We start from the raw sequence: 24,608 nt of genomic DNA, 5'->3' as shown, positions 1-24,608 counted from the left end.
TTTTTCAAATGTTATAAAAATTGAATAAAACACCCAAAATTCAATGAATGTAATCATTAATTTTATCTGCTAAGAACGTTGTATGGGTTCCATACAACATACATCCATGCATCCATATTAGGACTATATTTGGGCATTTTGGTTAAAAACAAAACATTGGGAAAAAAAAGCATCATAAGTGTTGAAAAAAAGGTACAAAAACGTAAGAAAAAGTTAAAAATATCGATAAAAAGCCTCAAAAATAGTGGTGATTTTCAATTTAACCGGGAAAGACAACACAAGGGTTAAATTTACACACTTTAAATTTTCATTTGTGAAACACAAAAAATAATTATTACCGCTCATTGACTCCCATTCATATTTTTTTGAAAGATATGTCCCGTGGACCAGAAGACAAAGGGCGTGACTTTGTCTCTCTGTGGGAGTGAATGTGGTTTTGTACAGAACGTTGGACCTGGTTGGACCTGGTTGGACCTGGTTGGACCTGGTTTGACCTGGTTGGACCTGGTTTGACCTGGTTGGACCTGGTTGGACCTGGTTTGACCTGGTTGGACCTGGTTTGACCTAGTCGGACCTGGTTGGACCTGGTTGGACCTGGTTGGACCTGGTTGGACCTGGTTTAACCTGGTTGGACCTGGTTTGACCTGGTCAGACCTGGTTTGACCTGGTCGGACCTGGTTGGACCTGGTTGGACCTGGTTTGACCTAGTTGGACCTGGTTTGACCTAGTCGGACCTGGTTGGACCTGGTTTAACCTGGTTGGACCTGGTTTGACCTGGTTGGACCTAGTCGGACCTGGTTGGACCTGGTTGGACCTGGTTTTGACCTAGTCGGACCTGGTTGGACCTGGTTTTGACCTAGTTGGACCTGGTTGGACCTGCTTTGTGTCTGTGTCCTCCAGGTTCGGTAACGGCAGCTAACTGCAGAGAGCTGGCGTCTCAGGGCGACGTGGACGGCTTCCTGGTGGGGGGGGCGTCTCTGAAACCAGAGTTTGTCGACATCATCAACGCCCGTGCATAAAGGGAGACGGGAGACACGTCCCTTTACATCGTCCCCGTGTGTCCTCACACTGGGCCGGCGGAGCCCCAGAGAGACGCGGGTCCGGTTACAGCTTTAGTTTTATTAGCTGAGTATGTGCTGGTTGAGGAGATGAATGAACTCAAAGTTAATATCTGTACTTTTCTGTCATTTGTGGGATTTTAGTTATTTTTGTCACATTACAGTATTGAGTCAAACTACTGCGTATTTAAATTACTGTTGGGCTACAGTCAATCAGATGTCTTTCAACTCGATTGGCAGCCTTTTTTTTCCAAATGTTTTTCTTCCTGTTTCACTTTTTTTCATTCGAGAGGTTGAAGTGGCGCAAACAAGAAACCGGAAATCAAGATTTGATGCAAACAATTCACTGATTCTCTCATCTCAGCCGTTAATTTAAAGGGAAATGGCAGATATTATTTCCAGCAGAGGAGCAGTCAGACCCCCCCCCCCCCCCCCCCCCCCCCCCCCCACACACACACACACACACACACACCCACACACACACACACACACACACACATACACTTTATGTCCTGATATATTGTTGTCCTGTTGTATTGTACTAATGTACTGATGCTTTCTCTCTGTCACCTAAATGCACTAAATGTTACTTCAGGGCCCTTCACAATAAAGCTTTTGACAGAATATACATACAGTATATATATATATATATATATATATATATATATATATATATATATATATATATATATATATATACCCAGCTCCCCAAATTACTGTGTGTATATGTATATATACAAATCTATCTATCTGCTGTTACTCAGCATTGGGGTCTTTTATTGTGAAGTTGTCACCAATAAGCATTAAAGATGTACATAGTTAACACTGCTGTATGTTTAACACTGGGTAGCATTAAATAAATAAATAATTAAATTGTTTAAAGATGTTTTGTTTGTTTGGTGTTTAATTTCAGTCTTTTTAAATCATCGTTTCAGTTTACTTGACTGAGAATTTACCTCATGAATGTGCGTCTGATCTTGTCCGACTTCTTTCAGATGTGTTTACAAAACGCGCTGAAATTAGAGAATATTATCTACCTAATCGCAGCACTCAGTATCCCACAATCCCCGGTAAAGTTTCACCTGCACGTCTTCTGATGGAAACATAGTGTGTTACATGTCAGCAGTGACAATTTTCAAATATTACCACAGTTTATTACAAAAAAACAAAGTAAAGCTGTCACGTTTCGTCAAAAAAAGGCAAATTCTGTTGGTTTTCATGAACCATAAATTAGAAAAGTGACAAAAAGACAAGTACTGTAACTTGCATGATATCCATTTTTATTATTTTCCAGTTTCGTGATGGTTTTATTCATGTTTTTTTTTATGTTTTTTTGATGGTTTTGGCGTTGACACACAGGACTTTCAAGGGTTTCACTTCCCGGGGAAAACTAAAGCCTTTCACCCCGGAAATGTGTGTTTGTGTTTACAACCTAAGCACAATCTTTTTCCTAAACTTAACTAGTCGTTTCGGTGAACTTAACTTTTCAACACTCACTCTTTCCTAAACTTAACTGTAATCTCCACCAATTTGACCGGCAGCTCCAAGTGCACAAAAAAGACAAAAAACCCTTTTAATTGTGGTTGAAATTGTAAATGAACATCTTTTTATTTCACATATTTTCACATTATTTCCGATGACAAGCAGTCTCTTTTTTTTTTCTTTTTTTTTTATCTATATCTGTAATTTTCTTTCTTCTTTTTTTCAACACAGCTATTCTATTTGACAGTCAGGGGGAACAAAAGGACCATAGGGATTTAGGGAATTGTTTTCATTTTCTTTAGGACACAGGTGGGATTTTCAAGCATAAAAGGACAAAAAATTAGAATCACATCAGGGAGGGGGAAGAAAATGAGTGGTTTTAGAAAACTGAGAAACAGACACGACGAGAAGAAAAAGGAGACAAAACGAGGAAAGGGAGGAGGACAGAAGTGGGTGGAGTGCAGGTACTTCAGTGTCCAGGTGGGAGTGAGACACAGCAGAGTGTGTAAAGTGTTCATGTGTTTGTGTAGTTTTTTTTTTCTTTTCTTCACTCAGTCCCTGAAACCGCTGTTTCTGCGAGTGTATCTTTCTCTTTTGGTGCTGAAGGTTTTCAGACATGCGTGCGTCACTCTACAGTCTATTATTCTATTATGTCTCTACTTATGTATCTCTCTTTATGTTTCTGTTTTACAACAGTGATGTTTATCTCTGCAGGCCGGTCCTCTGGCTGCACATGAACTATTCCTTTAAAACTACAGTAACAGTGCATGTCTGGCTTATAAATTTGATGTTTTTATGATATTCCCCTGCATTTGCGTGAGCGTGTGTTGCATCTGTGTACTCAGAGTGTGTGTGTGTGTGTGTGTGTGTGTGTGTGCGTGTGCATACAGCATCGTCTCTATAAGTCCAGTGCATAATTTATTATTATTGTTTTAATTTTTTGCTTGGCTCTTTTGCTCCTGAATCTCTCATGTGATCTTTGATTTTGCATGGCTCGTTTCATGTTTGTTGTGTGTGTGTGTGTGTGTGTGTGTGTGTGTGTGTGTGTGTGCGTGTGTGTGCGTGTGTGCGCGTGTGTGCGTGTGTTTGTGTGTGTCAGGTTCACAGGGCACTGGGGTTCCTGAAGTTATGGCCTGCAAAGCGCGCCTGGTCGCCCAACTCCTCCTCAATCCTGCAGAGAAGAAAAGAGAAAAGGATAGAGCGGAGGACAGACATTTTTCTTTAAGCCCTGAAAGGAAAACACGTCTGAGAAGAGTTCATTAAACTCAGAAAATGAAGTTTTTTGTCACTTACGAGACACTCAAAGTCAGAACATGTCTGCCTTCTTTGCTTTGACTTTAGGATTTCTCTTGCAAGTGCCTCCAATGTTTGGAAATTAGGACTGAAACATACATTTTATGTAATTTATTTCTTTTTCGCGCAATAAACGCATCACAAAAGGCTGCGAAAAAGACACTTAGAAATTTTTTGTGTTAGTTAAAAGAAAATATCAGTAGAAAACTGAACTTTAAAACGTTCTTGTTTTAGTTGTGCCTTTAATATTCGATTCAATGTTCAATTTCTTCAATAAAAGCATCGCATATTTCCTCATATTGTGCAGCTCTAATGGAAATACAATTCGCTGGATTACCGCTTTAAAAAATTAAAAGAACATGTCTCCGTAGCTGCAAGTGTATGACAACTAGAGTGTGAGTGTGCGTGAGTGTGCGCGCGTGTGTGTATGTGTGTGTGTGTGTGTGTGTGTGTGTGTGTGTGTGTGTGTGTGTGTGTGTGTGTGTGTGTGCCTGCTTCCACTGCATGGAATTGCGTTTGTCGTGGTTAATGCTTGTAAGTCCTCTCCACCCTCCACCTCTCCACCGTCTCCTCAGCAGTCCGATGGGATTACACACACTGAGCTGATCCCACTTCCTCCTCCTCCTCCCCCCCTCCTCCCCCCCCCCCCCCCCCCCCCCCCCCCTCCCCCTGGTGCTGCTGACTGGTTCGAAACTGGGGTGACACCGACGCTGCTGTCGCCTGTCACGTCATTAGCTCTGGATGCTAAGCGCTAAGACAAAGCTGGAACCTAAGGAGTCGTGTTATACAGTAGCAAGGCCGCTGGCAGATTTTGAGCCAAATACAGAAAACTACATTTTAAAATTATGAAGCAATTGTACATTTAAAAGAAATACTGATAAGATGCAGATTTTACGTTTCCTTTCTTGTTTTTGTCCACGGGTTTGACACGTTTTGATTAACTTGTAAAGACAAACTTTGCTGGACTAGAGTTAGAGAGTAAGTCTCAGTGTGAAAAAATTTACAGATAAAGTAAGATAAGAAATGATAACTAGTTGGTTTTTGAAATTTGTCAAAAACAGTAAAACATGTCATGAACAGTTTAGAGAAAAACTGAATTCTGAGTCTATTTTCTCACATTAAATTATTAGAACTTAAATTCTGTTGATTTTTCAATTAAATAGAAATAAACAATAAAGTTAGTGTGTTACAAGATTGTGTGTGTGTGTGTGTGTGTGTGTGTGTGTGTGTGTGTGTGTGTGTGTGTCATTGACCTCATGAGCTGGTTGTACTTGGCCAGCCTCTCAGATCTGCAGGGAGCGCCGGTCTTAATCTGCAACACAGAGACACCAAAGATTATAATCCAAAAGAAAATATTGTGGGTGTGTGTGTGCGTGCGTGTGTGTGTGTGTGTGTGTGTGTGTGTGTGCGTAAGTACCTGTCCAGTGCAGAGTCCCACCACCAGGTCAGCGATGAAGGTGTCCTCTGTCTCTCCTGAGCGATGGCTGACCATCACGCCCCAACCATTCGCCTGAGCCAGTTTACACCTGAGAGACGGACAGAAACAGGAAGAAAGTTCACACACACACACACACACACACACACACACACACGGAACAAATACAACCTAATGATGTGTAAAGACCAGCGACACAATTAACATGTAAAAGCACTTTTAATTTATTCTGCACAGTCGCAGGCTTCTTGCACGAGGATCTGAAATGTGAATAGTTAGGTTTAGGTGAAAGTACATGTGTTTAGGAAAGTAGGGTTAGGGTTTTAGGGTTAGGGTTTTAGGGTTAGGGTTTAGGGTCAGGGTTTAGGTTTAGGGTTAGGGTTTTAGGGTTAGGGTTTAGGGTCAGGGTTTAGGTTTAGGGTTAGGGTTTTAGGGTTAGGGTTAGGTTTTAGGGTTAGGGTTTTAGGGTTAGGGTTAGGGTTTTAGGGTTAGGGTTTAGGGTTAGGGTTAGGGTTTTAGGGTTAGGGTTTAGGGTCAGGGTTTAGGTTTAGGGTTAGGGTTTTCGGGTTAGGGTTAGGGTTTAGGGTTAGGGTTTTAGAGTTAGGGTTAGGGTTTAGGGTTAGGGTTTTAGGGTGAGGGTTTTAGTGTCAGGGTTTAGGGTTAGGGCTTTAGGGTTTAGGGTTAGGGCTTTAGGGTTAGGGTTAGGGTTTTAGAGTTAGGGTTAGGGGTTAGGGTTAGGGTTTAGGGTTAGGGTTTTAGGGTGAGGGTTTTAGGGTTAGGGTTTAGGGTTAGGCGTTAGGGTTAGGGTTTAGGGTTAGGGTTAGGGTTTAGGTTTAGGGTTTTTGGGTTAGGGGTTAGGGTTAGGGTTCTAGGGTTAGGGTTAGGGTTTTAGGGTTAGGGTTAGGGTTTTAGGGTGAGGGTTAGGGTTAGGGTTTAGGGTTGGGACTATGGTTTAGGCATTGGTTAGGTTTAGGGTTAGGGTTTTAGGGTTAGGTTATGGGTTGATAGGGTTTAGGGTTAGGGTTTGGGGTTAGGGTTTGGGTTTTAGGGTTAGGGTTTAGGGTTAGGGTTTAGGGTTAGGGTTTTAGGGTTAGGGTTTTAGGGTTAGGGTTAGGGTTTTAGGGTTAGGGTTTAGGGTAGGGTTTAGGTTATGTTGGTTTTCGGGTTAGGGTTAGGGTTTTAGGGTTAGGGTTTTTGAGATGGGTTAGGGTTGGGTTAGGGTTTTAGGTGTGTTTTAGTGTCAGGGTTTGGTTGGCTTTAGGTTGGGTTAGGGTTTTGATTAGGTTTAGGGGTTAGGGTTAGGGTTTAGGGTTAGGGTTTTTAGGGTAGGTTTTAGGGTTGGTTTAGGGTTGGGCTTTAGGGTTAGGGTTTAGGGTTAGGTTAGGGTTTAGGTTTAGGTTTTTGGGGTTAGGGTTTAGGGTTAGGGTTCTAGGGTTAGGGTTAGGGTTTAGGTTGGGTTAGGGTTTTTAGGGTGAGGGTTAGGTGAGGGTTTAGGGTTGGGACATATGGGTTAGGGCATATGGGTTAGGGTTTAGGGTTAGGGTTTTAGGGTTAGGGTTATGGGTTAGGATTAGGTTTTAGGGTTGGGTTTGGGTTAGGGTTAGGTTTTAGGGTTAGGGTTTAGGGTTAGGGTTTAGGGTTGGTTTTTAGGGTTAGGGTTTTAGGTTGGTTAGGGTTTAGGTTAGGTTTAGGGTCAGGGTTTGGTTTAGGGTTTAGGGTTTTCGGGTTAGGGTTAGGGTTTAGGTTAGGGTTTTAGGTTAGGGTTAGGTTAGGTTAGGGTTTTAGGGTAGGGTTTTAGGGTTAGGGTTAGGGTTTAGGGTTAGGTTTTAGGGTGGGGTTTTAGTGTCAGGGTTTAGGGTTAGGGCTTTAGGGTTAGGGTTAGGGTTTTAGAGTTAGGTGGGGGTTAGGTGGTGTTTGGTTGGGTTTTAGGGTGAGGTTTTAGGGTTAGGGTTTAGGTTAGGGTTTTTGGGTTAGGGTTTAGGGTTCTAGGGTTAGGGTTAGGGTTTTTAGGTTAGGGTTAGGGTTAGGTTTTTAGGTGAGGGTTAGGGTTAGGGTTTAGGGTTGGGACATGGGTTGGGCAATGGGTTAGGGTTTAGGGTTAGGGTTTTGGGTTAGGTTATGGGTTGGTTGGGTTTTAGGTTAGGGTTTAGGTTAGGGTTTGGTTTGGGTTAGGGTTAGGGTTTTAGGGTTAGGGTTTTAGGGTTAGGGTTTAGGTGTGGGTTTTTAGGGTGAGGTTTAGGGTTAGGGTTAGTTTAGGGTTTAGGTTAGGGTTTTAGGGTGAGGGTTTTAGGGTTAGGGTTAGGACATATGGGTTAGGACATGTGGGTTAGGTTGGGGTTCAAACGAAGTGCCCGGGATAGTTACTATGAGGGGTACAGACTCAAGAGGACCACTGATGTAGAAACCCACTTTAAAGGAGTAAAGGTTAGGGTTAACACGTTAGGGTGAGGGTTAGGGCAATGGAACCAAAAAAGACTGTTGCCCATAGACCTACATGGGGAAATAGACATCTGTAAATCAGTGGATACATTTGTTGTAGCGGCACAACTGCTGCAAAAAGATTCTTTTCACTTGATCCATTCGGTCCGATAACCTTTGGAAATTCTAGAAGAGCCTCGCGATTGAATCATTTAATCCCCTTTCAAGTTAGTGGAGCGCTAAACCAGAAGAGGCCGGCTGCTGTGCAGTGCAGAAGCAGCATCGATCACCCAGGTAATTTTACTCGCGGTACATGCAGCACTGCGCAACCCTCACAGAAATGAACGCGGCTCCACCTCGAGCGTTGTATCAAGTTTGTGTAATATATCCATGGATAACAAGTTGTGTGGGAGGAAACACATGTTTTGATACAGCTTCTGTTATTCATCATGCCTAAAGACTTTTTTGATTCTGCGTTCCCCATCGGGGCATGCGACAAAAACACTGATTACTTCATGAACTCAAAGCTCGGTCACTAGTTGAGGGTAAATATATCTTTAACCCACACGTTGTCCTCGGGTCAAATTGACCAGTTTTCCTATATCAATGTTCTTTTTAGTTCCCCAAAATAACATGATTGATTCCACACAACGCTCTTTGGCAAGTACACATCTCTACTTTCATTAATTTTGGGGTGTCTTATTCAATTTTATAGCATTTGACAACAAATTGAAGTGGTTTTGAAATAGTATGGAGTAAAAGTTGACATATTCCAGTCTGTGATTATCCAACATCCATTCCTTTAATTTTAGTCTAAATAATTCCAAATTTCTGCTTTTCTAACTCAAACATTAGGTGTAATTTCCTATAAATGAGGTTTATTGACCATAAATTCCCAAAATGACTGTAAAACTAAAGTTTATAAGTTTGTGTTACGTAGTGTTGAAAACGTGAAAAAAAAGTGACAAACATTGAAAAAAACGTCAAGTGTTGTTAAAAAGGGACAAAAACAAAGGAAAAAGTCAAAAACATAGACAAAAAGCATCAACAAAAGTGTTGATTTTTATCATGGGAAGACAACACGAGGGTTAACCTGCTGACCAAAATGAAGATGCAACTTTTTGTTTTTCTGGGTCAAAATGTTCCGACGCTTTGGTCATATTTTTCAACGCTTTATTAAAGTTTCTGCCAATAATTTTTCTGCGCTGTTTTGACGTTTTTTTTTTAAGCTTTTCCCACTTTTCCAGACGTTTTTGAATATTTTCTCACTTTCTGTCCAAGTTTTTGACCTTTTTTTTCAACGTTCTATTATCAATTTTTCTTGACATGCTATAAAATTGAATAAAAAACCCAAATTCAAAGAAAGTAATTGCCTGATCTTAATTTTAAGTTGTGAAGAGCGTTGTAGTGAACCGTCAATGTTATTTAGTTTTACAATTTGGTTGAAAGAAACCCAACTTTCTGATATATATAAGATATACCCGAGGAGGGTTAAATGAACAAGCCCTCGCTCGGTAACCCCCCCCCGATCCCCCATCCTGCTGGGGTATTAGAACAATATATCACATGAATGACACAGGGAGCTTTTTTTTATGTGATGGGCACAAAACATCACCTTGACTGTCATCACCACAGCTTTCTATCACTTCCCCCTCCTGCTGTAATCCGCCTCCGCTGTCATGACTGATAACTTCATAACCCTGAGTTATGTTTGGGTTCAGTCTGAGATTTATGCAGACGGGAGGTACACACTCTCTGCACAGAGATGTCAGCTGTACAGTTAAATGGAAAAGCTGCATCAATACATTTGACGGACAGCATCTTCATAGTAAAAACCATCTGTCACTTCATGTCCTACATTCATCTCCTGTAAAGGTCGGTTTTCCGCTCCGTGTCACTGGCACAAGGTCATCATGGCTGACAGGTAATGAGTGATGTGACAGACGCATGCGGCAGTGTTTGTGTGTGTGTGTGTGTGTGTGTGTGTGTGTGTGTGTGTGACTGATAGCAGAGCAGCTGGGGCTCTACATCCCTCCCTATAGGCCTCTCTGTCGTTTCAGCCAAAATGGATGACCTTCTGTGGTCAGTTCACCGGCTTGCCCGAGGCGGCCATGTTACGTTTGTGTCCTTGCTGAAGGCAGCAGTGTGTGTAGCGTGGGACCAACGCTGTGTTCACAATGTTTTTGACTGTCAGCGATGCCTCGTGTTTGTAGATCATTTCAATAATGTGTTCAACCTAGAGCTGGATATGGAGAAAATCTGATATCACAATATTTTTGACCAAATACCTCGATATCAATATTGTGGCAACGTTGTAGGGTTGACAATTTGTACTTTCACAAAATATACACACAATGAGATTTTTGATTAATAGTCATTAGTTATGTTGATATAGTGACTAATTGGGTAAAGGCAAATATTGGAACAGCTACAAAAATGTAGTGTGTTCAGAAAATGACATCACACTACTGTAATGCAGCCTTTAAAACCAGAAAAAGAACACAATATCAGGATATTACGATATCCAAAATTTAAGACGATATCTAGCCTCATATATAGATAAATTGATCTTTATATCTGTTGTTGTTGATTTGTCATTTTTTATGCTTCTTACATGCTATGTGACTTATTTCTAAGACACGTATGAGCAGATCTCTAGTAAACACAAGATTTAAAGTGGTGCTGGTACATGATTCTTTGTCGATTTCCACAACAATATTTAAAGCAAATTGTGTTTATCAATGCTAAATCTTTTCCAACGCCTTGGTTTTACCTGCTCAGACATCTAAGACTTAACAGTCAGTTGCTCACTCTGAAATCACCGTGCATTTAACGTTAACATGGAAGTAAAGCAGACATACGCCTGTATGGCCTCAGTGACGGAGCCGATCTGGTTGACTTTGAGCAGCAGGCAGTTGCAGGCTCGCTCCTCCGCAGCTTTCTCTATCCTCTTAGGGTTGGTCACTGTCAGGTCGTCCCCCACCACCTGGATCCCCACCTGGGCCGTCAGACGGGACCAGGCTTCCCAGTCATCCTGGTCGAACGGGTCTTCGATGGACACCACTGGGAAGGAGAGATGACAAGTGAATAAAAGATATTTTATCTCTGGCGAAAGATCAACAAACACAACAACTATAATCCACCTGGGTAGTTGTTGACGAAGCTCTGGTAGATGTCAGCCAGCTCCTCTCCGGAGATGTGTCTCTCTGGATCGGGCGGGGATTTGAAGTCCAGGTCGTATTTCCCCTCGCGGTAAAACTCTGAGGCGGCCACGTCCATCCCGACCACCACCTTGTCCGTGAAGCCGGCCTTCTCTATGGCCGTCTGCAGCAGATCCAGAGCTGATGTGATAGGAGAGGGGACATAGTAGAGATGGAGACACACAAATGTAAGGCAAAAAGTAGATGATGGAAATTGCATGCAGAGGGAAAGACAACCGATTATCCCGCCCTTCAGAAAGAGCCCGGCCAATGGTGAGTTTCCAGACCCAACATCTTGATGTGGGTCTGGCTTGTCAAGCTAAGGTAACATGACTCATGACGAAATCTGATGGGTACGCGTACCCACCATCCCCACCAAAATTGACGCCTATGAAAGTAATACATCAAAAATAAGTATGGAAGTGTTTTTGAAATAGTATTGAGTAAAAGTTGACATATTCCAGTCTGTGATTATCCATCAACATACATTCCTTTTCAATCATTCCTAATTTCTGCTTTTATAACTCAAACATTAGGTATAATTTCCTAAAAATGAGGTTTATTGACATCAACAATATTTATATATATAGCATATAGCACAGATCATCATCTTCCTCACCCTCACTGTTCTCCAGGATGTTGGGGGCAAATCCTCCCTCGTCCCCCACATTGGTGGCATCCTGGCCGTATTTCTCCTGGATCACCCCCTTCAGGGTGTGGTACAGCTCCGATCCTATCCTCAACGCCTCCCTGAGAGACAGACGGAGAGAGGGAAGAAGGAAGGAAGAGGTCGTCAGAGAGTGTAGAGGCCAACATCAGCAGGAGAGAAAGAATCAAAGGGAAAGAAATGATGGGGGCGTCAGGAGAAGAGACAGGAAAGACTAAAACTCTTAGATATTAGATATTAGAAACAAATGGCTAAATATGAATCCTTCATGTTGTAGTTTTAAAAAAAATAGTTGTGGAGATGAATTCTTACTTGAAAGACTCGGCTCCAACGGGAAGAACCATGAACTCCTGCATGGCCAGTTTGTTACCTGCATGGGAACCTCCATTTATCACATTAAAGGCCTGAAGAGAGGAGGAGAGAAAACAAGAGGAGAGGACAGGAAGCGAGAGGAAATGAGAAAAGGAAAGAAGATGAAACATAAAAGGAAACAAGAGGAAACATAAAAGGAAACAAGAGGAAAAGTAAGAGGATACAAGAGGAAACACAAGAGGAAACATAAAAGGAAAAAAGAGGAAATATAAAAGGAAACAAGAGGAAACAAAAGAAGGAAACAAGAGGCAACAAAAGTAAACAAGAGGAAACATGAGAGGAAACATAAGAGGAAACAAGACGAAACAAAAGTAAACAAGAGGAAACATAAAATGAAATAAGAGGCACCGAGAGGAACCAAGAGGAGAGGAAGCAAGAGGAAATGACAAACAACGATAGGAAACAAGAGGAAAAGAGAAACGAGAGGAAACATGAGAAGAGGAAACAAGAAAAGAAAAGAGTAGAGTAGGAGACAAGGAAAAGAAATGAGGAGAGAGAGGAAGAGTTAAATAATTACTTCAGCAGCCTAAGAGGCCTGCATGTGTAAATCTTAAATGAGGGTTTCATCAAAAGTCTAAAACTATTTTTCCAAATCAAGTTACAGTGCAAACACATCAGAAAAGAGTGTAATATATGAATATGAACAAATTACATTTTTAATCTGTCAACCCAGGAGTTATCTAAAAAAGGTTGTATTTTTATGTTTACAGATCCTTTGTAAGTTTTATAACTTCATAAACATGCCTCTAATAGTGTTATGATGTTGCTGTAGCAGACAATGTATTGTTCTTGTTAGAAAAAAACAGTAAAATAGCTTAAAATCATTAAGTAGCATAGGAAATTGCCCAAATTCAGGGTGAACCTTTTTTCAAATCACTGTGGGTCGATGTGGTAGATGTTATGGTGGTAGATGTTATGGTGGTAGATGTTATGGTGGTAGATGTTATGGTGGTAGATGTTGTGGTGATAGATGTTGTGGTGGTAGATGCTGTGGTGGTAGATCTTATGATGGTAGATGTTATGGTGATAGATGTCGTGGTGGTAGATATTGTGGTGGTAGATGTGTGGTGGTGATGTTGTGGTGGGAGAGTTATGAGTGGTTAGATGTTTGTGGTGGTAGATGTTGTGGTGGTAGTAGGTGGGTTGTTGGTGGTAGTGTTGTGGTGGGTAGATGTTGTGGTGGTAATTATGATGGTAGATGTATGGTGGTGAGATGTCGGGTGGTGTGGTGTGGTGGTAGATGTTATGGTGGTAGATGTTGTGGTGATAGATGTTATGGTGGTAGATGTTATGTTGGTAGATCTTATGATGGTAGATGTTATGGTGATAGATGTCGTGGTGGTAGATGTTGTGGTGGTAGATGTTGTGGTGGTAGATCTTATGTGGTAGATATTGTGGTGGTAGATGTTGTGGTGGTAGATGTTGTGGTGGTAGATGTCATGGTGGTAGAAGTTGTGGTGGTAGATGTTGTGGTGGTAGATGTTGTGGTGGTAGATGTTGTGGTGGTAGATGTTGTGGTGGTAGATCTTATGGTGGTAGATGTTGTGGTGGTAGATGTTGTGTGGTAGATGTTGTCGTGGTAGATATTATGGTGGTAGATGTTAGGGTGGTAGATGTTATGGTGATAGATGTCGTGGTGGTAGATGTTGTGGTGGTAGATGTTGTGGTGGTAGATATTATGGTGGTAGATGTTAGGGTGGTAGATGTTATGGTGATAGATGTCGTGGTGGTAGATGTTGTGGTGGTAGATGTTGTGGTGGTAGATGTCATGATGGTAGATGTTGTATTGGTAGATGTCATGGTGATAGATGCTGTGATGGTAGATGTTATGGTGGTAGATGTGGTGGTAGATGTTGTGGTGGTAGATGTTTTGGTGGTAGATGTGGTGGTAGATGTTATAGTGGTAGATGGTATTCGGTGAGTTTGGGTCTTACAGGAACCGGCAGCACCAGCTCTGTGTTTCCTGCCAGGTCGGCAATGTGGCGGTACAGGGGGACGTCTTTCTCCGCCGCCCCGGCCTTACAGATGGCTAGAGACACGCCCAGGATGGCGTTGGCCCCAAACTGAGCTGTTTGCCAGGACAGAAAACCAGAAATTCATCACGTTATTTTGTCCTTCACTTTCCCTTGATTGAAACTTTTAACTTGTATTGGTATTTTGAAATGAATTCTTTCTTTTTTTCAAAGTCATCTAGATTTCTTTATGAAGTAGATTTGGCAGCTCAGATCTCCTTTGGCTAAGGGGTCCTTGTCTTAAAAAACGTTGGAGATCCCTGGATTGGATGAACCATCTACCTATCACAACCGTAGCTGCCTGTTGCTCCCCACCGGGCGTTGATTTGTTTGGTTTTGCTGCTGTTCGGACGCAAACACATTCACTTAAAGCCCAACAAGATGGATTTTCGTGTGATGTGTGATCACAATATTTCACCATTGTGGGATAAAATTCTAAGAAAAACTCAGATTAAAGTCGTAAAGTTATGTGACAAAACTACTGTACAATATATACATTCTCAGATAATAAAGTCATAAATATAGTTCCTGATATAGCTAAATCATGTTGTTTTTCTTTTGAATGGGCCCAACTCAACTCAATGTTCCTTTAAAGTCTGGATGCTTAAGATAATATGGGGATTCTGGGCAAAAATCATGAGAATTTATTGCTAAATGTGATGTGCAAAATATAATTCGATAAGGTCATCCACTGCAGTAATAGTACACAGCGAACGGCAGCATGAAACGATGTGGTTTCTTGGGAAAAGGTTGCACTTTGACTGTGTAAACCTGCATGTAATTGTATAGATTTCAACATGGACAGAAAGTTAATTACAATCTTTTCACAACACATTCAGCTCCAGTTCAGGCTGACAGGTTTCCAGATTACAAATAAATGAACAGTGAAATAATTTATTAAGGGTGTGAGTTTTTAATCGGTCGTGCCAACAGCAATCAGTTTTGCTCCGTCTTGTTTCCCTTCTGTTTTTTTGTATTTTTAATTTATGCCTCTCTCGACATTTTCTCTAAATGTCTGTGCGTCAACGAGGAGATTTCCAGCTAGCTGGCTCCGATGATGTGGCGTTAGTCATTACGACTACATCTCGACTCACATTTGTTTTCTGTGCCGTCCATTTCGATCATCATGTTGTCCAACTGCTCCTGCTCCGCCACGCTGATGCCCTGCAGACACACACACACACTGAAACACACTCACTGAGATGATATGTAACACCTAAAACGTCAGGCCTGTTCCCTGATTTTTCAGATAAATAGATAAATAAATGAATGAACAGGCTCAGTGTAAAGTAGCCTCAGAATAGCATACAGGCTTCATTATTTTCTGGATTCACATAATTCCTAAAGTGTTTACTTTTTGTTTGTTTGATTTAAAAAAGTACTTCATGAACAAAGTTCTTAGTGTCATTATCATCATTATGACAATGGCAAACACACACACCCTAGTACAATAGGACCCATCCGTCCACAATTTTGTCCCACCTGACTGATCACCTACATTTATTTCCGTACAAAAAAACCTCTTCTACTGATGGAAATTACCCATACTGCACTGCCACAGATAACTGAGTCATACTATTACACTCACACACACTCGTACAACTCGTTACACAGAAACACACACACCTCGTTCACTGTTCCTCTCACTCACTCACTCACACTTTTTCCTCACAGACACATCGTCATCCTTCATTCACAGTATCTCTCTCTACACACACACACACACATACACACACACACACACAGTGTGTTGCACTATCATTGTAGGGACCCGTCAATGACTTAATGTTTTCCCTAGCCCCTTACCCTAACCTTAACCATCACAACTAAATGCCTAACCTTAACCTTCACCCTCACCCTAACCATAACCTAATCGTAACCCTAATCCTAAAACCAATTTGTAATCCTTAAATCGGCCTTTAAAGTTGTGGGGTCCAGCATTTTGGCCCCACAAGGCTGTCGGGACCCCACAAGTACACTGGACCCCACTTATACAGTTAAACAAGAACAGACACACATTCACACATACACAAACACACACTTCTCTCCTCCGTTAGATAGCTGAGAGAAGTTATCTTATTCTCACAGCTTCCTTTCTGCCCATCAAGCTGTGATTTTGATCTGGACATTGATGGACTGAACTTGATGTCAGCTGCTGTGCAAGATTGTTTAATTCACATTTAAGGTCCAAACACATTTTCAGCCATACTACCCGAAGCCCTGAAATCAGGTGGATCGGACATGAAACTGCCTTTTACCCTGCCAGCTTCCGAGTACAAAGTCTGTGTAGTGTCCGAGTGAGCAGATGTGTGAATGGAGCATCTCACATGTCCGTAAAATTCATAGCGAACGAGTTGGCGCGTTGGTGAGGTTTCTATCAAGCGGCTGGCGCAAATACCAGACGAAAACAAACAACCGAGGGTGACGAAGATGTTGGATTTATACAGAGAGACCAACAGAAATGTCAAAGTGGAGAGACGTCAAGATTCAGCAACTTCTGTCGGTCAGGCTCAAGGCCGAAATCGTCAGTAGACTGTAGAAGCACATGGACATAACATCTTAGATGTAGGTAGAAATACTGCTACCAATGACTGCATAATGTTCATATTCTTATTGAGTCAGTCAGTTTATATCTCATTGTGTTTATATTTCTGCTATGATCTACTGCACTGTTCAATCCCTGCACTGTTCACTTTTGAACTTGATCACTTTTGTACTTTTGCACTATCATCATTACACACAGTCTATGATAGTATCTCATCTTATCATGGTCATTGCACTTCTTATGAGTGATTTTTATTTTTATTCTTAGGTATGTGTAATATATGTGTTTGTTGTGTCATGGTTGTCTTGCTACTGGATGAATAAAACTTCTTTCTATCTATTTATTTATCTATCTATCTATCTAGCTATCTACCTATGTATCTATCTATCTATCTATCTATCTATCTATCTATCTATCTATCTATCCATCTATCTATCCATCTATCTATCTACAATCACAAATTGAAGCTACCACCTAAAAAAAACATGTAACTTCTCAAAAGAACAAACCAGAACTATGTACCCAGTTCCCTCATCAAGCCACAGGCCTGCTCAGAACTCACAAAGGGTCCCAGACATTGTCTCTTTAAAAATGGTTGTTATTGAATATAGTGTATGAATGTTTTGGTGACTTACAGAGGCTATAAGCGCAGGACCCAGAGTATCGTTGATGTGCCCGACTGCCTTTAAAACACCTAGAAGAGAAGACAGAGTGAGTCAGAGAGGGGAAATTAAAATTCTGCGTCACCTAGAGCAGGGGTTCCCAAAACTTTCATCCCACGACCCCCAAAGTAACGGTGCAAGTGACTTGCGAACCCCCCCCCCACTATAAACGTATAAAAACATTGCGTGCAACCGCGCACGCACTATAGGCGTATCCAAACACAAGCATATTGACAACACAAAATAACACAAAATAACACAACAGTTTTATCTTGTGTTAAAATCATGGCTAACATATGCTATTTCTAATCGTTTTTAAATTTTTAATTTTATTTCTGGGAATCAACTTGCGACCCCCCCCCCTCTCTGGCTCGCGACCCCCTTGTGGGTCCCGACCCCCACTTTGGGAATCACTAACCTAGAGAAGAAAAAAGGGTGTGGGGTTGTTTTAAAGCCAAACAGTTTTGTTTTTGTTGCTTGTTGTGCAGATTCCACAAATAATTAATACAAGCATGGAATTCTGCAAGATCAGGTTGGTTTGACCCGTATTTGATTTCTTGCTAAACCTAAATAAGGTCAATACCATTTTTCATATCTGCGTGCTAAATATAAATCTAGGGCTAGCAGGCAATTAGCTAAGTTTAAGACCAAAAGAGACGTAAAACAGCTATCCCGGCTCTGTCCATTGTTCCAAATTTGTGAACTATTCCTCTAAACTGATTGTATTCTTTTTTTTTTTATAATTTTTCTATTGAAGGAATTGCACAATACAGGTTGCATATGTCAGACAATACATTTCCCTTCAGTTTTTCTTTTTTAATAAACAGGAACAAAATTACCCTCACACACCCTTCCCATACCACTCTTGGCAGTTAGTGCGTTCACACCACCACCAAAAAAAAAAAAATGAATAAATAAAAATTAAATGATATTAATGTACATTCTCACAGCTATGCATCAAAATTACATTAAACGTACTTACAAAACAAGTAAAATAACAATAAAATAGCTGTCTCATACTTCAGGCAGTACTTTAAGATTCTTATTTTCTTTTTCTAGTTTAAGAAAAAGTAAAACATCACATAACCACGCGGCCCCCGCTGGTGGGGTAGCGGATGTCCAAACCAATAAGATCCTACGACGGGCAAGAAGTGATGTAAAGGCAACAATGTCCGATTGGACCCGAGTTAAATTTAAGCTCTCATTTGAAATACCAAATATTACAATCAACGAGCAAGGCTTAGTTTGAATTTTTGTGAAACCGACTGTACTCTTAACAGAGAAACAAAAGCAATAGCTAGCAGGAGGCTAAATCCTGGATGTGTTTGAATGTTGAAGAACCGTTCTGCCCTCTTGTGGTCAAAAATATAATAATGCAACTTTAACGTTATGAGGGATGTAAATATGAATGCAAACACAGTGGATCTGTCCCCGTACCTTTGCCCTTGTATCGGCTTTTGTCTCCATCTCGGAGCTCCAGAGCCTCGTAGATTCCCGTGGACGCTCCGCTGGGCACCGCAGCCCTGAACAGACCTGAAGGTGAAAACAGGAAATGAAGGTTTTAAATGCAAGGGATGGACAGAGGGAAGGAGGAAACCTTTTTTAATTTTATTGTTAAACCACAGTGGGCAGGACATTGATATTGACATATCCAAGTTAAAACAAATTGATGATTTATTATTCTATGTTCCACTTTTCAGTGCTTCATTCTTTTGGTTAAAGTTACATGTGAGGTCTGGAAATTTGCTTAGTTGGACCCTTGTGATGAATTTTCATGTATTTATTCAGGCTGTTCTCCATGAACCATGTATCTTCAAAAAGTAATTCACTGTATGAAACCGCTCTGGTCCACGTAGGGAGGAGGTCGGGGTGGATAGATGGGTCATAAAACAAAAGGGGGAGTGAAGGTTGTGTTTGGGGGACACACTGGGGGAGGACTTTCACCCAGGAAACGTGTGTGAGACCAACTTAGGAGGTTAGGCATTTTAATATAAACCACCATAGACTGGTTTAATCCAAACCATGACCTTTTTCCTAATCTTAACTAGCCGTTTTGGTGTCTAATCTTAACTTTTGTTGTGGCAAAATGCTAATATTTTGTGGACTAAATTTAACCGTAATGTCCGCAAAAAATAACGACAATTCATGGTGCTCTGTACCATGGTGCTCAAAGTCATCTATTTTTGGGTAAGTGAACCACCATCTACCGCCAATACAAAGGAGGTCTGTAGCCGGCGTTAGGAAGCTCTGTAGCGGCCTGAACAACTAGCGACTGCAGCTCGGCTTCATGGCGCTCGTAGCCAGTCGGCGTCCCACGACCAGACAGACCAGGTGGTCTCCTAATTTCGTAGGATATCATATTTTTGCTGTGCCCACGATATCATACAGACCGGTTCATGAGACACCATTTTGTTGGTTGAACTAGCATAGCTTACTCTAAATAAGTATCTGTAAGGTATCTTGTATGAAATGTAACTTGCTTTGTTTTCTTCTCGGGGGGGTCATGATGTTACTAACTCAACTTCTTCCTTTTCCCGGAGTCTTGATGCCCCCCCACCCTGAGCCATGGTTTTGCTCAACGTTTCTGCCTCTTAAAAGGGAGTTTTTCCTTGTCTCTGTGGCCTAGTGCTTGCTCTTGGTGGGAACTGTTGGGTTTCTGTAAATAACGTCCCAGAGTCCGGTCTAGACCTGCTCTTTATGGAAAGCGCAGTGAGATAACTGTTGTTGTGATTTGGTGCTATACAAATAAAATTGAATTGAATGAAGACCAGCATGCTTAAACTAGACTCTAATCCTGAATCGACCCTTAACCGAGAACACATTGATCTGGACAGAGTCCAAACGTTGTTTCATGTCAGAAATAATTCACTTTTACAGCCAGAATGCTGTTGCGCTGCCTCGTCTTTCTCAACACTTTCTGGCCTCATGAATCTGAGCAGACATCCATAACGTTGTGTTACTTTTGTACTGTGTATGTGTTATTTCAGGCTCATTGGTGGTCACCTTTCTCTGTGCGAAGGTCCACTTCAACAGTGGGGTTTCCCCGGGAGTCCAAGATCTCCCTGGCAACGATGCTGACGATCGACATCCTGTTGGAAATGGGGTTACATTTTCAACAGTTATATTAGTTATGGCACCTTTAGATTGAATTGAAGAAGAGGGAGAAGGAATAACGGAGACAGAGAGCAAGATCTCATAGGGAAAAATATCTATTTTTACATCAAACACATGCACGCACATACACGCGCACACACTCTCACGCACACACACACACACACACACACACACAAACACAGAGAGAGAGAGAGAACAACCTGTCAGGGGAGACGAGAAACAACATCACTGCAGAGTCACTTTGGAAATCAATGCTCACCAGAGAGGACTGGGTTGTCCCACCAACACACACACACACACACACACACACACACACACACACACACACTGCAGTTACTTTGCTGTTTCTGGATGCAGGTTGCAGATAAATTATTTAGCAGAGTAAATTATGCATCTGCTTTCATCCAGACTGGAAACCATTGGGGTAGATTAGGCAAGGCTGCTTTATTATGTGTAAAAGGGTTGTATAGGTACCTTTATCTTTTTTTCTATTTTTCTTATAATCACACCAAATCTATCCGGCTACAGTTTATTTTTGACTGGGAGGAGCTTTGAACTCCAAAAGGTATACGCACATGAGTTTGTAGCCCGTCCTACTCCATTTTTTCTTCTGTAGTCTCTTCTGTAACCCTTGTGTTATCCTTGGGTCAAATTGACCCATTTCAAAGTGTTTTATATCAGAAATATGGATTTCTTTCAACCAAATTGTTCACAAAAATCATGGATGATTACATACGTTCTTCAGGTACAATTACTGATTACTTTCAATTAATTTTTTGGGTGTTTTTGAATTCTTTTTTTTAACGGTTTCCAAACAGTATCCGGACTAAACTTCGACATGTACCCATCTGTGATTCACTCAACATCTTCTGATCTTAACTATTAGTCAAAATAATTCGTAATTTCTGCTTTTTTTAACTAAAAACTTCTGTATAATTTAACATAAATGAGGTTTGTTGACCATGACCTATTTTTAAACCAGCTCAGGATTTTAAAAAAAAGCACCAAAAGCTGGAAAAAGTGACAAATAAATCAGAAAAACCAACAAAAACATCGGAAAAGCACAAACAAATGTTCATTTTCAATTTTCACCTGGAAGGACAAGTCATGGATAACGGGAAGACAACACTAGGGTTAAATGCCTTCCGCCCCTTCTCCTCTTCTTTTTGTACAATGTGGATAATGTGGGTGTTGTATCTTTTGGCCCATTTGTTATAGTAGTATTTCTCCAAAATGCTATGTGTGTCCTAAAACTTCAAGTAGGCTTGGTTCCTCAGGTCCAGTATGTGACGCAGAAAACCCCTGGCTGTCTGGATCTGTGTTTGTGAAGGGATAGGCGGATGAATAAATAATGTATGGTCAAACAAGGAAAAAACTGAAAACAATGATGAGTATTTATCACGTTTTTATCGCAAAAATCCTAAACTCCAAAAACGTTAGGACTCGTGTCAAACTCAAGGCCCACGGGTCAAACCCAGCTCCTCACAGATTTTGAGCCAGTCATATATATATATCAGTTTATATTCACAATAAATTTTGGCAACTACCGAGAAGGGAAACAGTTTTTCTTGATTTGCTAAATTATATGATGGCTAAGGAACATTTTTGCTGACTTTTGCAGGGCTTTATGTCGACAACAATCTGACAAAAGTTTTAAAAAGAATTGACAAAAATGTAAATAAAAGCATCAATAAAGTTTCAAAAAAAGCAACAAAACTCTCAACAAAAGCGACAAAAGGCCCAAAAATAGACGGGAAAAGTATCAAAAATTATATTTAACTTTTTTTATCAACTATACATGTCTGGCCCTTGATGTGATTCTCATTTTCCAGTGTGGCCCTCAGTGAAAGTGAGTTTAACACTCGTGCATTAGGAGCATCGTCCTTATTCTCATTTCCCTTGCACCCATGCTCATCTCCTCTGTGGGTGTTTCCCCTCTTCATTGATATTCGAGGTACGCAGCACTAAAAAAGGCCTTTCATGCCGCCCTTATCTCCGTAATAGGGATACTTTATCGATCTGAAAGGAGCTAAATCTGGCTCGCTGCTGGCTTGCTGAAACCAACACTTACGTGTCAACTCCTGTAGACTTCCTTCCTCTTTAGTGTCCACTCATCAATGCAAAACTAGGCTTTGTTATAGTGTTATAGTTCCAATACAACACAGACAGACAGATAACGGGCCGTTTGGACTCATATCTTTGGGGAAATTTCAATTTTAGAGGGTGTAAGATTTTACAGCTTCCTTAAGGCAGACATTTTAAATGATCAGAGAGCTCTGCAGTGATTACATTTATGACGGCTCAGTTCCATTAATGTTTTTGTATAAAAGGACTGTGGCTATATTTAATGTAATTTCATCTTAATTTATACTCTTTATTGATCCCCTATTGGGGAAATTACAATTAAACACTACACACGGGCCTGAAATACACACACATGCTCAAGTCCTATTCATGCACTAATGGAGAGATGTCAGAGTGAGTGGGCTGCCAGTGCTGGACCAGCACCCTGAGGGTTGGGGGGGGGGGGGTTCGGTGCCTTGCTAAAGAGCAACTTGCCAGTGCCCAAGAGGTGAGCTGGTATCTCTCCAGCTACCAGTCCACCACCATACTTTGGTTCCCAACCCAACCCAACACCCCACAGACGGAGCTACTGCCCCCCCCCAGTTACATTAGTACGTTTTGGTTTTTTAAGCGGAGTTTTGGTCCAAAAGAAATTGCCGTGCACACAAAGTGTTTTTATCTCCAGTAGAATAACTAATCTCCCAAATTCTGACATTAAAAGCTTGGTCTCGAACGAAGACGTCATGACCGATAAGACCCAATCAGGCGGCGAAACATTGGCGCCACTGTCAGTGTTGCCAAAGGTCTCCGTTTGTGGCCTTCGAGTCTGCAACTCAGCGTTGGAGATTCCAAACCAAGGTAAAGGTAAAGATTTCCGGCATTTCCTCTCTAACTGGGACGTTTTTGGACCGATTGGCGAGATTGCTGCGGACGGAGTACCCACGGAGATACGAGACGTTGTGCCATGAACCGTTCACATCTGAGCATGCGCGACTCAAATCTGCACTCGACTCACATCGCGGAGGGATAATGTTCCTAAATGAACACATTTCAATTCTTTTCTCTAAGTTTCCCTTTGTAATGTGGAAGAAAATGTTCCAGTTTTTCTCCGTTTTGTTAATACATACGTTAAAAACCAGCTAAAATGTGTATGGAGTGAATGTACAGCGCTCTTATGTAAATTACTTTGTGTAGTGGTGGTCCTGTGTGTAGTAGTGTTTTTTACTTCCTTTCTGTCTCCTTTATGGCCAACGCCACACAGCACAACATGAATTAAAACAGCTTTCAGACCATCTTTTTAGACTTTTTGTTTAGATAAGTATGTTTTAATGGCTTTCTTTCTTTCTTTGTATAATGGTTCTGTTGTTGCCATTATTCCCCTCTGGTGTTCATCTGACTGCAGACACATCCTGTTTATGTGAAACCTTCTCAAGACATTAAAAGCCACACATTTTTCTTTCTTTCTTCTCCTCCTCGGGGACATTAATTCCTTGAGCGTGTTGCTTTTTTTGTACCTGCAGCAAAATCACACAACTCCTCCTCTTGTCTTTTTAGTCTTCCCTCTGACTCCTTTGCTCAGCACTTTTCTATCGTACGTGATCCTTCCGAGTGACTTGGGAATATTGCCATCCGCTTTCCCCTCGCTGTCGTTCAATTACAACGTCGACGACCTGCCCATTTATGCTTATTCAGGCCTTGCGCTCGTTGTGAGTCGCAGGGGATAAAAGCATCAGCAAAATGTGTAAAATGAATAAATGGTGCTCAGCACGAGAAAGAGCAGATAAAGTGTCTGACTCGCCGCCAGCTTATAGAAACTTCCACACATTCAGAGTCAAGGGGATTGATGTGTGGGCGGTTTTCTCTATTCATTTTATGGGCTTTTTTCTCTCTCTCTCTGTCTCTTTCTCTCTCTTTTTTTGTTGTTCTTCTGAAGCCCCACCAAAGAGTACTGCAGTTTTTTAGGTTCCTCCTGAGGGTGAAGCAGCAGGATACAGGACGCCTGCCAACAGTTTCCCATCATTTGGTTTCTTCTTCGTCCTGCTAAATCCACAAAGCATTGACTACATTTAAAATTCTTACACAATGAAACTTTAGTCAACATGCATGGATGTCTTTAAATACCACCCGGGCCTAAATAACTGTACCTATATCATCAGCTCTCATCAACAGTTAGTAATCTTGGTGTAAAAATGGACCCCCAACTCACTTTTGAAGCCCATATAAATCACCTATGCCAGACCTCTTTCTACCACCTCCGTAACATCTCCAAACTCCGACCCATTCTCT

At 41.3% G+C, this 24,608-nt stretch overlaps 2 protein-coding genes across 2 annotated transcripts in view; one reads left to right on the top strand and one right to left on the bottom strand.

Moving 5' to 3' along the window:
* Positions 1–1,683, top strand: part of LOC116701507 (triosephosphate isomerase) — a 10,587-nt gene extending 8,904 nt beyond the window's left edge. Inside the window, exon 7 of the mRNA XM_032535240.1 lies at positions 899–1,683. Within this exon, the coding sequence (XP_032391131.1) occupies positions 899–1,019 (121 nt within the window). The 3' untranslated portion in view covers positions 1,020–1,683. The remainder of the gene's footprint in view (positions 1–898) is intronic.
* Positions 1,684–3,086: 1,403 nt separating this feature from the next.
* eno2 (enolase 2) overlaps positions 3,087–24,608 on the bottom strand; it is a 29,050-nt gene continuing 7,528 nt past the window's right edge. Inside the window, exons 2-13 of the mRNA XM_032535239.1 lie at positions 20,148–20,233; positions 18,582–18,677; positions 17,118–17,176; positions 15,032–15,101; positions 13,860–13,993; positions 11,866–11,957; positions 11,506–11,636; positions 10,830–11,027; positions 10,548–10,749; positions 5,251–5,359; positions 5,087–5,145; positions 3,087–3,711 (exon numbers count right to left, since the gene is read on the bottom strand). Coding sequence (XP_032391130.1) covers positions 3,642–3,711; positions 5,087–5,145; positions 5,251–5,359; positions 10,548–10,749; positions 10,830–11,027; positions 11,506–11,636; positions 11,866–11,957; positions 13,860–13,993; positions 15,032–15,101; positions 17,118–17,176; positions 18,582–18,677; positions 20,148–20,232 — 1,305 coding nt within the window. The 5' untranslated portion in view covers position 20,233 and the 3' untranslated portion in view covers positions 3,087–3,641. The remainder of the gene's footprint in view (positions 3,712–5,086; positions 5,146–5,250; positions 5,360–10,547; positions 10,750–10,829; positions 11,028–11,505; positions 11,637–11,865; positions 11,958–13,859; positions 13,994–15,031; positions 15,102–17,117; positions 17,177–18,581; positions 18,678–20,147; positions 20,234–24,608) is intronic.

Source organism: Etheostoma spectabile, chromosome 14 (genome assembly GCF_008692095.1).
Source record: "Etheostoma spectabile isolate EspeVRDwgs_2016 chromosome 14, UIUC_Espe_1.0, whole genome shotgun sequence".
NCBI lineage: Eukaryota > Metazoa > Chordata > Actinopteri > Perciformes > Percidae > Etheostoma > Etheostoma spectabile.
The sequence above is the reverse complement of the archived record's forward strand: the minus strand, read 5'-3'. Positions and strand labels throughout refer to the sequence as shown.